The sequence below is a fragment of the Colobus angolensis genome, unplaced genomic scaffold (assembly GCF_000951035.1).
Source record: "Colobus angolensis palliatus isolate OR3802 unplaced genomic scaffold, Cang.pa_1.0 Scaffold141, whole genome shotgun sequence".
NCBI classification, from domain to species: Eukaryota; Metazoa; Chordata; class Mammalia; order Primates; family Cercopithecidae; genus Colobus; species Colobus angolensis.
Genome location: NW_012114500.1, coordinates 7960038 through 7975860, shown reverse-complemented (window position 1 = coordinate 7975860; position 15823 = coordinate 7960038). Strand labels below are relative to the sequence as shown.

The 15823-nt window shown below is 39.0% G+C and overlaps 1 protein-coding gene across 3 annotated transcripts in view; it reads left to right on the top strand.

Annotated features, from left to right (window-relative positions):
- Positions 1-15823, top strand: part of VAV3 (vav 3 guanine nucleotide exchange factor) — a 424388-nt gene that overhangs the window by 284845 nt on the left and 123720 nt on the right. For all 3 annotated transcript variants that reach the window (XM_011935219.1, XM_011935218.1, XM_011935220.1), the window contains 2 exons: positions 1822-1923; positions 2233-2333. In XM_011935219.1, coding sequence (XP_011790609.1) covers positions 1822-1923; positions 2233-2333 — 203 coding nt within the window. The remainder of the gene's footprint in view (positions 1-1821; positions 1924-2232; positions 2334-15823) is intronic.

Below are 15823 nucleotides of genomic sequence, written 5' to 3'. Positions count from 1 at the left end.
CAGGATGGTCTCGATCTCCTGACCTCGTGATCCGCCCGTCTCGGCCTCCCAAAGTGCTGGGATTACAGGCTTGAGCCACCGCGCCCGGCCGATGAATTTTTTGAGTTGCCAGGACTCAAACTTATTTGACAAATCATCTATGACCCTATCACCTTGATGCTCAGAAACAAATGAACCAACAGCCGTTCCTGACTAAGGAAACAAGTTTTGATGGAGTTTTCAATGCATGGCTTTATGGACTCAAGAATCAAATATTTTCCAAACGATGTGAAGAAAGTTTTGTTTCTAGATCCTTATATTTTCTCTGTGTCTCCTTTTCTGTAGAAAAGCTCTGTAATTTTTAATCAGTAACACAAAAATGCCTCTATGGAAATGTCCATAATTCTCAGCATGCAGTGGAACATTTTCCGAAAAAGTGAGGTCACCAGAAGCACAGAGCAGAGAAATCCCAGATGGCACTAATATTTGATTTCATTTTTAGCACGCTCATATTCAGCAGATGGATTAGAAGGCTGACCTCTCTGACACTTCCGCATCACTGCCTGCTACTCCAATTGCCTTTGCGAATGTTTTTTTATAAGGCCTCTCCTGGTACCTCAGAGATTGATGCCTGGTCGCCTGCCTGTGTTATGCTTCATTTCACCTGGGTTCTGTGTGGTTGAGAGTTGCTGTATTCTATAAAAGGGGAAATCCTGGCTCATCAGTATCTCAAGCTTTTCCTACACTCTCTCAAATTGCGTGTAATGTCTTGGAGCATATCATTTTAGCTTTCTAGGTGTACCCCTGATTTGTATCCATCTTTAACTTATCCTAGTCTAATTTTTCTGCCTTCTTTTGCCATTGAAAATAATAGCAAAAACCTCAATTACTTTTGCAGAAACCTAAATAGCTAAGCCAAGAATAATGTTTCAAAAAAAAAAAGTTAAATGTTTTCAAAATACCTGCTAAGCACAAAAATTTGATTATGTTAATATGAACATTGCTGATCTCCTCCTTGAGCTATAGTTTCAGTGGCCAAGAGCAAAGACCTGAGTTAGAGTTCCCAATCATGCCATTTTCTTTAAGGGTAAGCTTTAGAGTAAGCTAGTGATAATTATTCTTGCCAGGCAGTTAGGATTGGTGTGAAGATTAAATGAAGTAATGGATGTCATATGGTTGTCACAGTATCTGGCACAGAGAAAATACACAAAGATTATTAGTTTGTGGTGTGCAAAATAACTTTTGTATATATAATATACATAAAATATAAAATAAATGGTAAAATTATTTTGTTTCATTATTACTTAGATTGTGAGTAAAGTGAAATATTAAGAATTTTTGAATGATCACCCTAATGCTTTATTTTCAAACTTTCTATAAAATTACTGTATTCCTTGTTATGGACCATTATGTTGTCCACAGATCTATTTAGAGATGACCCTCTTCTCCCTCCTACCCTCATCTGCTAGTTTATATTTCAGTTGCAAGGCTACAGACAAGAAACTATCAGATAGCATGAGTATCCAGTGGGTTTTTTTTTTTTTTTTCCCCAGGCAGGTTGACCTATGTGGCCATTTGTTAAAGTTCTCTGAGAATGCTCAATTCTGAAGAGGATTAGGTTGCTATGCCCTTCCAGGTTGCTTGTTCCCACACAACCAGAATTTGGTACATATTTTAATGCATAGCATACTTTTGGCTTAGAAAACATTGTACATTTAATAGTCGTTTTGCTTGAACCAGTTCTCTACCTGATGTCATTTTGATGAATTTAGGGTTTAGATGACTAAATTGCAGCTTTGTTGTGAAACTTTCTATAGAAAGTTATTTTTTTCCTTTTTATAGGTCTAACATAAGGCCAGACTATGCAGACTCCAATTTCCACGACTTCAAGATGCACACCTTCACTCGAGTCACATCCTGCAAAGTCTGCCAGATGCTCCTGAGGTAAGCCTGCTCAGTCTTGGTTTTCAGTTTAAAGCAACTGCTACAATTGTTAAGTGTTTCAGACTTTTCTAACCTTCCAGCCAATAGGTTCGAAAGTGGGGATTTTGCCTTAGCAGTCTGGATCCCACAAATCTTTGCCAGGCTTTCTGCCTGGACAGTCCTTTCAGAAGCTCTGGCAAGCTCCTCTCCCTCTACTGAGGGAGTACCTTGAAGAGCACTGTTAATACTCTTTTTCGCCTTCTTGCACCAATTTCATATGGGCAGAATTTTGCACCATTTAATATACCACTCTCTTATTTCACCTTTCAGGGGAACATTTTATCAAGGCTATTTATGTTTTAAGTGTGGAGCGAGAGCACACAAAGAATGTTTGGGAAGAGTAGACAATTGTGGCAGAGTTAATTCTGGTGGTAAGTCATGTTTATTGTTGCGATTCTCTTTTTAATGAGGACATAAAATTTGCTAAACATAATTAAGGCCTAATTTACTCTGAATATGTGTTTATTGTAACATATCTGCTTTTGAAACTATTGTTTATAAGCACAATTAGAAAAATGATTAAAATTTACATGAGTTTTCTATATAACTTTGTTTTAAATTATTTAAAATTTGTGTGACTTTCATACATACCTTGGAGACAGAGGTCTTCAAGAGGGAGTTGGATGGTTTCATGTCACTCATTTCATTAAAAGCCCTAAATAAATAACTAAAACCATACAAATGTAGCCACAAAATAGAGTAACAAAAACAACAGAAAGAATATATTCTTCTGTCTTTAGTTCTTAAATTTCCTTTCTATTCTTTTAAATATTTAGCTCAGGAATGCTAATAGCGCCAGAAGTAAATATCACACAGACTAATTCGTGAATTAATGAATTGAATACATTGTCATTTTGCAGCACTTAACAAAGAGCATATATCTTTTGGGGTTTTTGTAAATATTTTCCCCTTGGTTTTTAAAAAATAATGCTGTATGATTGTTACATGAGCTAGTTTCTAAGACTGCAGGCAATTATGCATTCAGTAGCCTATTGCCTCTCTCTGCTCCTCTTGGGCTCTCTTCCTTCTCTTTCTTTTCTGGCTTCTTTATTCTTTCTCTTTCTTCTTTCTTCTCTTTGTCCTTTTCCCCTGAGTTTCTCTGTGTTTTTATCAATAAGACCTTTCAAAATCAGTAAAACTTTTGAACACAAAAAGGGATCTTTAACAGCTTGAGTTCAAAAGGTAGCCATGTCAACCTTTGATTTTCCCAAAGGAAAAAGTGGACATTGAATTATTTTGGATAATGTGAAAAAGAGTGAAACAGAGAATAGCTCATTTCAGAGCTGAGTTCAGAAAATAGGCAATTGTAGGAAAGGTGAATCCTAAGAGAAGACTGAGATCATAGCACATGCCTCTCAGACATTTTAAAAGGACCCTGTGTGCCATTCTCTGTGCTAGGCATGAGCAGCTGTAAAGTGACAGATCTTGGCATGAGTTGAGCACCTACACTGTGCCTGTCCTGCCTGGGTGCTCTACTGGGCATCTTCTTGCATGAACTCATTCCATCTTCAGAATGGCCCTGCACATTTACTGATGGGGGTCAGATTGCTTATGCAGTTTACTCAAGGGCTGTTAAATAAACTTACTTCTTACCTCTGTCGGAAGGTCAGAAACAGTTTACAATGTTGTAAAATATAATAGAAATAAAAATTATTGATGTTATTCTCTGTCACCCTGATACAGTTTATCACTTGAATTTTTGTTGTTCCATCTTTATATGTCCCATTCTTTAATCTCTTTGGAGACAGTTAACATGTTATTTGCTCATAGTAGGCTAATGTTTATATAAATCCCAAGGCCCTGTCTTGATGAGATGATGCCTGTGAAGAATGTAAAATGATCCCATAGTTGGCATAGTTCTAAAGGAAATAGTGTAGGAGAATAGTTTAGAGTCAAGCAGAGATGGTTGGAAACCTAGCTTTGCCATTTGCTAGCTATGTCAGCTTGGGGAATTTACTTAAATATTCTGAGCTTTTGTTTATTCATCTTGTGAATTAGATGATTATTATGAGGATCCAGTGAGATAATGTTGATTCTTACACAATAACTTAGCAAAGTAAGAACTTACTATTTTAATCTAAGGTGACATAGTGAAAAGTCATTTTTTTTTTTGAAAGACGTGGGGTTATTTAGTATTTTTGTTGTTTTTATGATCTGGAGTACATGTGAATGGGAAAGTTAATGAGCACCAGACTTTAAAATAATATACAAGTATGGCATGAAAAGAACATAAAATTTTGTAACTTTTACATTATGAAAGTCAATAGGAAATCATTGAAAATTCCTAGTCTAGTCAAATAGAGGATTCATATATTCCCAGTGTCTGTTCCTAGGTAATTATTTCAATGTACTCTGTCCTTACATAAGTCATTTTGTCTATGGCAGTAAAATCTACAAGCTCTGGAGTCTTGGTCTGTTTGAATCCTAGCTTCACAATTTACTCCCTGGGTGACTTTGAACTCCATTTTACTTACCCTTTGTAAGTATTAGTTTCTTCCCTTATGATATGGTTTGGCTCTGTGTGCCCACCCAAATCTCATCCTGAAATGTAATCCCCATAATTCCCACGTGCCAAGGGAGGGACCAGGTAGGAGGGGATTGGATCATGGGGTTTCCTCCATGCTGTTCTCATGTTAGTGAGTGAGTTCTCATGAGAACTCATGGTTTTATAAGCAGTGTTTCTTGCTGTTTCTCTCTTGCTTGCCACCATGTAAGATGTACCTGCCTCACCTTCTGCCATGATTGTAAGTTTCCTGAGGCCTCCCCAGCTATGTGGAACTGTGAGCTAATTAAATCTCTTTTCTTTATAAATTCCCCAGTCTCAGATATTACCTTATAGCAGTGGGAGGATGGACTAATACAGTAAATTGGTACCAGGAGTTGGGGGCACTGCTATAAAGATACTGGAAAATGTGTAAGCTACTTTGGAACTGGGTAATGGATAGAGGTTGGAACAGTTTGGAGGGATCAGAAGAAGACAGGAAGATGTGGGAAAGTTTGAAACTTCCTAGAGACTTGTTGAATGGTTTTGACCAAAATGCTGATAATGGTGTGGACAATGAAGTTTGGGCTGAGGTGGTCTCAAATGGAGATGAGCAACTTGTTGGGAATTGGAGTAAAGGTCATTCTTGCTATGTTTTAGTAAAGAGACTGGTGTCATTTTGCCCCACCCTAGAGATCCGTGGAACTTTGAACTTGAGAGAGATGATTTGAAATGGGAACTAATAATGTTTAAAAGAGAAGTAGAGCATAAAAGTTTGGAAAATTTGCAGCCTGATGATGCCATAGAAAAGAAGAACCCATTTTCTAGGGAGAAATTCAAGCTTGCTGCAGAAATTTGCATAAGTAATGAGGAGCTGAATGTTAATTACCAAGACAATGGGGAAAATGTCTCCAGGGCATGTCAGAAGTCTTCATGGCAGCCTCTTCCATCACAGGCCTAGAGTCCTAGGAGGGAGAAATGGTTTTGTGGACCCACTGCTGTGTGCAGCTTAAGGATTTGGTGCCCTGTGTTCCCAGCTGCTCCAGCCATGGTGAAAAGGGGCCAATGTACAGCTCAGGTCATTGCTCCAGAGGGTGCAAGCCCCAGGCCTTTGCTTCAGAGAGGGCAAGCCCCAGGCCTTTGCAGCTTCCATGTGGTGTTGGACCTGTGAGTGCAGAAAAGTCAAGAGTTGACATTTAGGTATCCATCTAACAAAGATCTGATATCCAGAGTTTACAAGGCACTTAAACAAATTTGCAAGAAAGAAACAAACAACCCCATTAAAAAGTGGGCAAAGGACATGAACAGACACTTCTCAAAAGAAGACATTTATGCAGCTAACACACATATGAAAAAAAGAAGCTCAACATCACTGATCATTAGAGAAATACAAATCAAAACCACAATGAGATACCATCTAACACTATTCAGAATGGCAATTATTGAAAAGTCAAGAAACAGCAGATGCTGGTGAGGCAGTGGAGAAATAGGAAAGCTTTTATATCGTTGGTGGGAATGTAAATTAGTTCATCCATTGTGGAAGACAATGGTAATCCCTCAAAGACCTAAAACCAGAAATACAGATTGACCCAGCAATCCCATTACTAGGCATATACCTAGAGGAATAGAAATCATTCTACTATAAAGACATATGCACACATATGTTCACTGTAGCACTATTCACAATGGCAAAGACATGGAATCAGCCCACATGCCCATCAGTGATAGATGGGATAAAGAAAATGTGGTACATATATCATAAAATACCATGCTGACATAAAGAGGAATGAGATCATGTCTTTTACAGGGACATGGATGAAGCTGGAAGCCATTATCCTCAGCAAACTAATGCAGGAACAGAAAACCAAACACCACATGTTCTCACTCATAAGTGAGAGCTGAACAGTGAGAACACATGGACACGGGAGGGGAACAACACACACTGGGGTATGTTGGCAGGATGGGGGAAAGGAGAGCATCAGGAAAAATAACTAATGCATGCTGCACTTAATTCTTACGTGATGCGTTGGTAGGTGCAGCAGACCACCATGGCACACATTTCCCTGTGTAACAAACCTGCACATCCTGCACATGTACTCTGGAACTTACAATAAAATGAATTAAATAAAATGAAACTTTAAAAAATGCTCATTGCTCATGGCCACTTGTCTTTAGGCCATAAGGAAGATGAAAATTGACTGCATAGACCATGAAACAATATTCAATCCCTTTGGCTTTTGTAAGCTCACCTTTTTAAGAATATTTATTGACAAAATTTGATTTAAAAAAAAAAAAGGATTCTTATCTCTAGAGTCTTCCTAGCTATTTAACTCAGCTTTGGCATGCTGCATTGCCAACAACTCACTTGCCCTTATAATTTAAATGTAGTGACATAGACAGCAGATTTTCAAAGAACTGAAGGTGGTTTTTCAAATTCCTCATCCCCATAACCTTTGGTATGTGATGATTCTGGCCTACCTTCACCAAGAATCCTATGAGGTCGGTTTAGCCAGAATTCCCATTACATCTGATATTTCCTCTCAGTAATTTTCCATCCACTGACCTCACCCTCCTCCTTGGCTATAAATCTCCACTTGTCCATGATGTATTTGAAATTGAACCTGGATTTCCTTCTCCTTTGCAATTGTTTCTGAATAAAATCTGTTATCACAACTTAAAAAAAAAAGAGAGAGAGGGAGAGAGAAAGAATCGAGCTTTGGGAAGCTCTGCTTAGATTTCAGAGGATATATGGAAATGTCTAGATGTCCAGGCAGTGGTCTGCTGCAGGGGCAGGGACAGGGCCCTCATGGAGAGCCTCTGCTAGGGCAGTACAGAAGGGAAATGTGGGGTTGGAGCTCCCACACAGAGTCCCCACTGCCACTGCCTAGTGGAGCTGTGAGGAGAGGGCCACGGTCCTCCAGATTCCACAATGGTAGATCCACCCACAGTTTGCACTGTGTGCCTGGAAAACGTGCAGACAATCATTGCCAGCCCGTGAGAGCAGCCAGGAGTGGGGCTGTACCCTGCAAAGCCATAGGGCCAGAGCTGCCCAAGACCCTGGGCACCTACCTCTTGCGTCAGTGTGACCTGTATATGAGACATGGAGTCAGAGGTGACTGCCCTGCTGGATTTCAGACTTGCTTGGGGCCTGTAGACCCTTTGTTTTGACCAATTTGGAACCATTTGACCATTTGGAACAGGTGTATTTACTCAATGCCTATACCACCATTGTATCTTGGAAGGAACTAACTTGTTTTTTATTTTACTGGCTCATAGGTGGAAGGGACTTGCCTTGTCTCAGATGAGACTTTGAATTGTGGACTTTTGAGTTAATGCTGAAATTAGTTAAGACTGTGGGGGACTGTTGGGAAGGCATGATTGTGTTTTGAAATATGAGGATGTGAAATTCGGGAGGGGCCAGGGGCAGAATGATATGGTTTGGCTCTGTGTCCCCACCCAAATCTCATCTCAACTTGTAATCCCCGTAATCCCCACATGTCAAGGGAGGGAGGCGATTGGATCATGGGGACATTTTCCCCATGCTGTTCTCATGATAGTGACTGAGTTCTCAGGAGATCTGATGGTTTCATAAGGCAGTTTTCCTGGCTCTAGCTTGCTCTCTTGCCTGCCTCCATGGAAGACTTGCCTCCTTTGCCTTCTGCCATGATTGTAAGTTTCCTGAAACCTCCCCAGCCATGTGAAACTGTGAGTCAATTAAACCCCTTTTCTTTATGAATAACCCAGTCTCAGGTATTTCTTTCTGGCAGTGTGAGAATGGACTAACACCTTATAAAACAGGACCAATAATAGCACTTAGATTTTAAAATCTTTTTAAATAAATACCCCTATTTAGTGCCAGGTACTATTCTCAGTACAGATGCTCCTCCATTAATGATGGGGTCATGTCCTGATGAAGCCGTTGTAAGTGGAAACTATAGTAAGTCAAAACTACATTCAGCGCACCTAACCTATTGCACATTATAGCTTTGTTTATCCTACTTTAAACATGCTCACAGCACTTGAAATACAGTTGGGCAAAATCATCTGACAACACAGTACACTGTGTTGTTTGCTTCTCCTTGTGATTTCGTGGCTGACTGGTAGCTGTGGCTAGCTGCTGCCGCCCAGCATCATGAGAGAGTCTCATTGGGCATTTTGCTAGCCTGGGAAAATATCAAAATTCAAATATTAAAGTCTAGTTTCTACTGAATTCTTGTGACTTTCATACCATTGTAAAGTGGAAAAATCATAAATGAACCATCCAAAATTGGGGACCATTTGTACTAAGTTTACCACTGTTAACTTATTTACTCCTATGTAAATTCTGTGAAGTTGGTATTATCGATATACTTATCTTACAGATGAGAAACCAAGGCACAGAGAAATATGCAATCTGTCTAAGTTACTTATTTAGTACAACCAAGATTCAAATCCAGGCAGATCAGCCCCTGAGTTTGTTCTTACCACTGGGCTCTGCTACCAGTTATGTGAATAAGCTGTGATGATAATATGTCAGATGTGTCAAAAGCCCAGTACTGACTCCTAGTAAGTAATCATGTGCTTGCCTTTCTCAGTGAAAGGGAGTGATTTTCTAACGGCTTTTTAGGCAAAACACTTTTAAATTAAATTAGTAACTACCAAATGTTTTTAGGTTTGAATGTTCTATAGTGCTGCAAGAAGTCGTGCATCCCTGGGTACCATACCTACCTTCTTCCCATGGAAATTCTCAAGGCCGGATGGACTTGAGACACATTCAGTTCTAGGGCCTCTTATTTTAAGATGAAGAAACAAGGTCATAAATGTATGAAAATAAGATAATTAAGAATAATACTGGGCCAGGCGCGGTGGCTCAAGCCTGTAATCCCAGCACTTTGGGAGGCTGAGATGGGTGGATCACGAGGTCAGGAGATCGAAACCATCCTGGCTAACACAGTGAAACCCCGTCTCTACTAAAAAATACAAAAAACTAGCTGGGCGAGGTGGCGGGCGCCTGTAGTTTCAGCTACTCAGGAGGCTGAGGCAGGAGAATGGTGTAAAGCCGGGAGGCAGAGCTTGCAGTGAGCTGAGATCCGGCCACTGCACTCCCGCCTGGGCCACAGAGCGAGACTCTGTCTCAAAAAAAAAAAAAAAAAGAAAAAAAGAATAATACTGTTAGTGCCCTGCAGATTGTAGATAATGCTTACTTAGATATCATCAATTAAAAAGTAGCATCATTCTCTAAACTTTGTTATGTAATTCATTACAAAGCAGGAAAATGTTTTTTTAAATCCTCTGGCTAAATTTGCTTTTTGGAGTCTGTAACATATTCGCTTGCTTTTTTGATTCTTTCCCTGCTTTGCATATTTCCGTTGACCTCCATTCCCCTTCTGTTTTATACATTGGTGCCCTTTCTCTCCCTCTCTCCTTTTAAGTTCTTTCCTGCTCAAGATTTTGAGAGACCAGTAACACCGAATGCTTATAGTTCATTAGTGGTATGAAATGGTAAGGACCTGCCTAAGAGGCTTCCTTTTGTTACTGTCAGATCAGGGTTTGCTGGGTAGCCCTTATAAGGGGCCATGTCTTCAGGGGGAAGAAGAATCACTGTATCGCTCCATCAGTAGCCTGTACCTTCTGAAAACTGGAAGCCATGGCATCTTCTCTTCACACTCATTCCTTCTCGCTCTGGTATAGGTGGTAACTGTGGGTAAAGTGTGAGTTTGAGCTTCGTAGGTCTGATGTGAGTGTGGTAAAGTAGGTACTATTTTGAAGTCTTGGGCAAGCTAGACTTTATGAGCTGCTTCTCAGCTTCTCAAGCTCAACATTGACTTAAGCCTTGTGTGATCCTTTGTTTGGGCATCCAGGAATAATTGCTTGCCGCAGTTCAGTAATATAGTTTTTCATGACTGGCATAGGATTTGGGGGAAATGTGGGTGTAGGGGAGGGCAGGAAAAGTGATAAGATATATATCCAGGGAATGGAGACATAGTTTACTTGAATAGGGCTTTTGCATGGAGAAGAGTGTAATATAATTTCAGCAGAACTTGACTTTGAGGGAAATCATTTCAACAGCCAAATTGAAAGCAAGTGAGTACTACTGACTGAAGACAAACTCAAACGTTTACATAGTTCAGACTCCCCCATAACATTAAATCATAGGTGGTTTGAAATTCACCCTTGCTTTACAGAACTTTATAGCAATAACGTTTAACATAGTCTATACTCTCAAGCAACAAAAAGAGATCCTTATTGGATCAATGTGGGTCAGGAGTCCACTTGTGATCAAGAAAGCTGTGACTAGTAGGAGTTGTTATAAACATTGGATAGATGGCATGAAAGGCAGTTCCAAAAAGGGGAGTAGGCAGAGATTGGTTAATGGATACAGAAGTACACCCAGATGGGAAGAATAAGTTACAGTGTCCTATAGCACTATAGGCTGACTATAATTAACAACAATTTATTGTATATTTTCAAGTAGCCAGAAGAGCAGATTTCGAATATTCCAAACACAAATAAATGATAAATGTTTGAGGTGATAGATATGCTAATTATCTTGATTTGGTCATAACACTTTATATACATATATTGAACTTTCACGCTGTACCCCATAAATACGTGTCATACTGTTAGTTCCCTGCAGATTGTAGATAATGATTACTTATACAGATATCATTGATTAAAAAGTAGCATCATTCTCTAAACTTTGTTCTGTAATTGATTACAAAGCAGGACAAAAAATGTAAAAACCACCGGCTTTGAATGTGTCAATTAAAAATAATAAAAAAATTTAACAGGGGGAGCATGCCATCTTTATTCAACATCAGACTTGTTTATACAAAGGGTGGTCAAGTGGAGAAGAGGTACTAGTTATACAAAATAACAAGGTAACCCGGGGGCTCAATGAGAGGTAGGTAGTCTTTTACTCTACCTTTTAATGGACAGATCCATAGGACATCACATTTAGGCCTTATCTTACTTGACCTTTCTCTTTCATTTAACACTGCTAATCATCCTCCTTGATGCTATCCTTCACAACCCATCATGCCCCCATGCCATCTTTTGAAAATCTGATTGACTTTCCTGGCTTAGCTACACCCCACACCCCAGGTAGATAAAGGTCCATCTGTGCATAAGACTTCTTTCCTGAAGTGTGGATTTAAAATTTCCATCTTCTCCTTACATATCCCCTCCCATGCATCTTGCAGTGACCTCGAATGTCTCATAACTAAAATCAACCTCATTAGTTATTCCTGCAAACTTCCCTCTCCTATGCCTTGTCTTGGTTAAAGGCCCACCATCCAAACACTCACACAGACCTGGGTGTCAGCCTCTTCCTCATCTTGATTCACCTTCCTGTTCTTCTTAGCTCTCCTCCTAAGTCTTTCTAGAATGCATTGATAATCGTGTTGATATACACAGAAAATCTCATTGTCTCTTGCTTAAACAACTCAAAAGTTTCCTAACTCCCTGCTCTTAATCTTATTCTTACGTAATTTATAAAATTATCTTCATTAGAATTAAGTCTGATGGTTTCACTCTTTCATATACTATAGTTTATATTTCTTCCAGAATAATGTCCAGGCTTTCCAATATGGCCTACAAAGCTCTGAGTAATTTGTACAGCCCATTTTTTTTTTTTTTACCACTTCCTCCCATCCCCCCAACCTATAACACAACTCTGTTTAACTACTCACACTTCTCCAGCCACTTTTTTTCATGTCTATGTATCTAAGTGTATTTTGTTTTTCTATTTTACTGTCTTTTCTTCTCTTTTCTGTTTACTAAACTTAATGTTCATTTTGAAAAACTTAATGCAAATGTTGCCCCCACTCTGAAAACCTTTTCTGACACTCCTCATGCCTGGGCTTTATTAGTCTGTCAGTCCTCTGTGCTCCCCTGACATCATATATTTACTTTCATCACATTTATTATAATTGACTCTATGTTCATCTCTTCAGTTAGACTGCAGGCCTCTCAATGATAGGAACCATATGTAATTGGTGTTTTGACGTCAAGGAAGTAGTGGGGAATGGTCGAGTGAGTGGATGGATCAACAAATGGACAGACAAATGAGTATAATTGTAGTGCAGCAGGGCTTCTGGGCCCTGAAGATCACTATAATCTTAGAATCAGAAACAGGAGAGTGTAGGGGATTGTACAGGTTTTGGTTCTACCTTCGTAGAGACTAGAGCTTGACTAGATGGTGGAAAAGTGGAATAAAAACCTTACCTGAGTCCTTGGCTAGTACTTTAAGAATGAAAGATAGAAAATTAAGTAGACCTTTTAGATTCCTTTTTAGTATTTTTGCAAGGAAAGGCTCATGGCCTAAGCATCGATTGTTAGGCCTTTGAGAGGAGACACCTGGGTTAGGTTAATAAGTAGCAAGAAACTGAAGCAATTCACAAAACACCTGATGACAAAAATGCCTCCCTTTCAGAAAAAATCTACTTCTGATCCAGTCAATCTAGTTGTTAGAGTTCTCACTTGGCTCCTGCTATTTCCTCTCCCTGAAACATGCTCCCTTTTCTCCAAACAGTTCCAAGGACCATCCTTTCATTACTTTCTGTCCAAACTCTTTGCCAATCATTAACCTTACCTTGACCATCCAATGGTAGCCTGAATTAAATTGTTCTCTAATTAGTTTCTGTGTGGGCTTTACACATTTGCCAAGGTTAGGCTGTGTTGTGGTAACTAACAAACCCCCAGGTCCCATTGGCTTTAAGATAATAAAAGTTTATTTCTCACACATGCACTGTTTACTGCGGGTTCAGTGGCCCTTCAGAGTAGCTCCCTTCTAATCAGGGAACCCAGATCAGTTTGATCTTGTGACTTTGCCAACTTAACACATGAGTTCCAGGGCTGCTGATTTACAGACCCACAGCCTGGAAGTAAGCAGTGCCATTTTTTATCAAGTCCATTGGCTAAAACTAGTCACATGGCTTCAACCTCACTACAAAGGAAGCTGGGCAATGTAATGAAACACATGGACTATTTGGTGTCTGTCTCTACCCCTGTTAGGTTATATGCTCCTTTGCTGTTTGGAATATTTTTCTCATCTTTTGTGTCTACGCCTTAGTACCAAGTTCAGAGGAGTAGCACTTAATATCAAGTTGTTGTTGCTTCTTCCCATAATAGGACTATTTCAACCAGAATATAATTTTTAATGGTGTTATAGGATGTGACTAAATATTATTAAGCATTTGAAGTACCTCTTAACACTTCTTTTTGTACAAGTTAGCCCTTTTTGGATGTTGTCTTCCTTAGGTTGGAAAACCTTTTATATTTCATGCTCTATATTCCTTAAATTTATCTAGTCTTCATTCACCCTGGAAATGATAATTACTTGACAAAAATGCAGTGCATTTCTGAATGAAGCATCTCATTTGTATTAATATATGATTATGACAGATTATTAACTCAAGTACATTTGAAGTATGAAAAAAAGATGTGTTAAGTTTATTTTGTTAATAAGACAAACTGTGCAACTTGGAAACAAATTTGAAGGTTGGGTGATTAATTTATGTCTTAACATTTGAGGATTTGCATGGATATAAAGGGCAGGCAGTTCCACTCTCCTTTTCCCTGAACTTGAGTTGACTTCTTCACTTTCACTATGGCAACCTCAATGATCAACACATACAGGAGCTCTGAAGTGCATGCCAAAACTTTCCAACGTTAATAATGAATAGGTGTGAACTCCACTATGCAAGCTTTTCTGAACAAGTCACTGCAAAGCTAATGTAATTTTAGGGTGTCGTTTCCTTCTCACAGTACACCACCGCGAAGGTCTAATCCCAGACAGCAACCTTTGTGGACATTTGCTTTTTCCCCCACTATACTACATGACTCAGCGCCTTTGATCCCCCCTTCTTACTCTGACATTGACCAGTATAGCTTGCTTTGCATCCTCTCAGTTGAAACAAAGTAACATTGGAAGGCAAATATTGCTGGAGCAAACGACTTTGGTATAATGCATCTTTTCCTTTAGTGAGAATGCAAGCCTCAGCTGCCCTAATATTTAACTGAAGCAGATCCCCATTTGCTTATCTGTTTAATCGCACTTTTATCTAGGCCAGCTGCTGCTCCTGCTGCTGCTATAGCCACTCCTAATTGGAAGGACGTTGCTCTGGTATCCTGGTGGTTTAAAACTGAGAGACTGCCACCTAGAACCTGCACCCACATTGGTATCTGAATCGGGCTGCTTTGTAAATCATATTGTATATTTTAGCATAAACGATAAGCTTTCAGGATACAATGTTATTTCAGCCTTCTACTGCTAGGCATTTTATCACAGTACTTTTACATGAACTGAAGATTGATCATTGATTTCATAACCAAAAATGACTTCAGTTCTGCATAATATTACTTAAAACTCATAAAGACAATTTTATACTTGAGTAGTTATTATTCCTTCCATCTATTTGGGTCAGTTTAATGGTACATTAATAATTATTAATGTGAACTGGAATCTATTACATGGTTGTATTCCTATTAGAGCCCCTGGAAAAACTTGAAATCAAAGCCTCTTTCTAAGTATTATTTATAGTTTATGGTTTGCTTTATTTTCTTTTTAAAACATTGCTGTATATCTGTAGTGAACATAACATTTGTGAAAGTGAACTTTCTCCAAAATTTGATCAGTCCAACCGTTTTTTAGTTGTAATGTCTCAGAGAAATAGCACTTTAGTCATGATGATAGGGTACCTTCAAAAACTGTTCTGGTAATTACTTTTCTGTGGCCCCTGTTGAGACAGGCGGTCTTACTGGACACTGATTTGTTTAGTCTGAATAGAACTTCAGATAAGAGACAAAGCAAATTATATGATAATGTATGAATTGTGAGCCACTTGTGTTGAAAAACAAAATAGGACTGAATTTTATATTTAAACAAGTGCAAATTGTTTAAATATTCACTTGAAATTTAAAGCTTCCATGAAAATTGTTTCTCTTGCACCAATAATGTACATTGAGCTCTGTGCTGGCATTGAAGATGGAGTTCTGCAAAGGCTCCAAGCACCTCAGTAACACCGCTTCTTAGAATTATATTAAGCCAGTTGGGACATGATGAAAGAATGCAAGGTATAAACCCCTTGAGGGCCCATGAGTCACCATCTAGAAAGGTTCTTGAAAGGGGAAGAATGTTTTATAGTTTGATCAATAGGAACCTGAGAAGTAGGCTGCAGGGTAAATATAAGTTGAGGATTAAAAACTTTTGGAAACTTGAAGAATTGAATTATAATCCTAAGAAAGTTCGCAGGAGAAAAAGAGAGATACAGAAAGAGACTTTTTCATCCCATCTCAACCAGCAGCCAACCTTTCTTCTAGGTCAGAGTACAGCCAAAATAGATGTGATGATAATCAGCCCTAATTATCTCAGCTCTATTGCAGAACTAAGGCATGAAC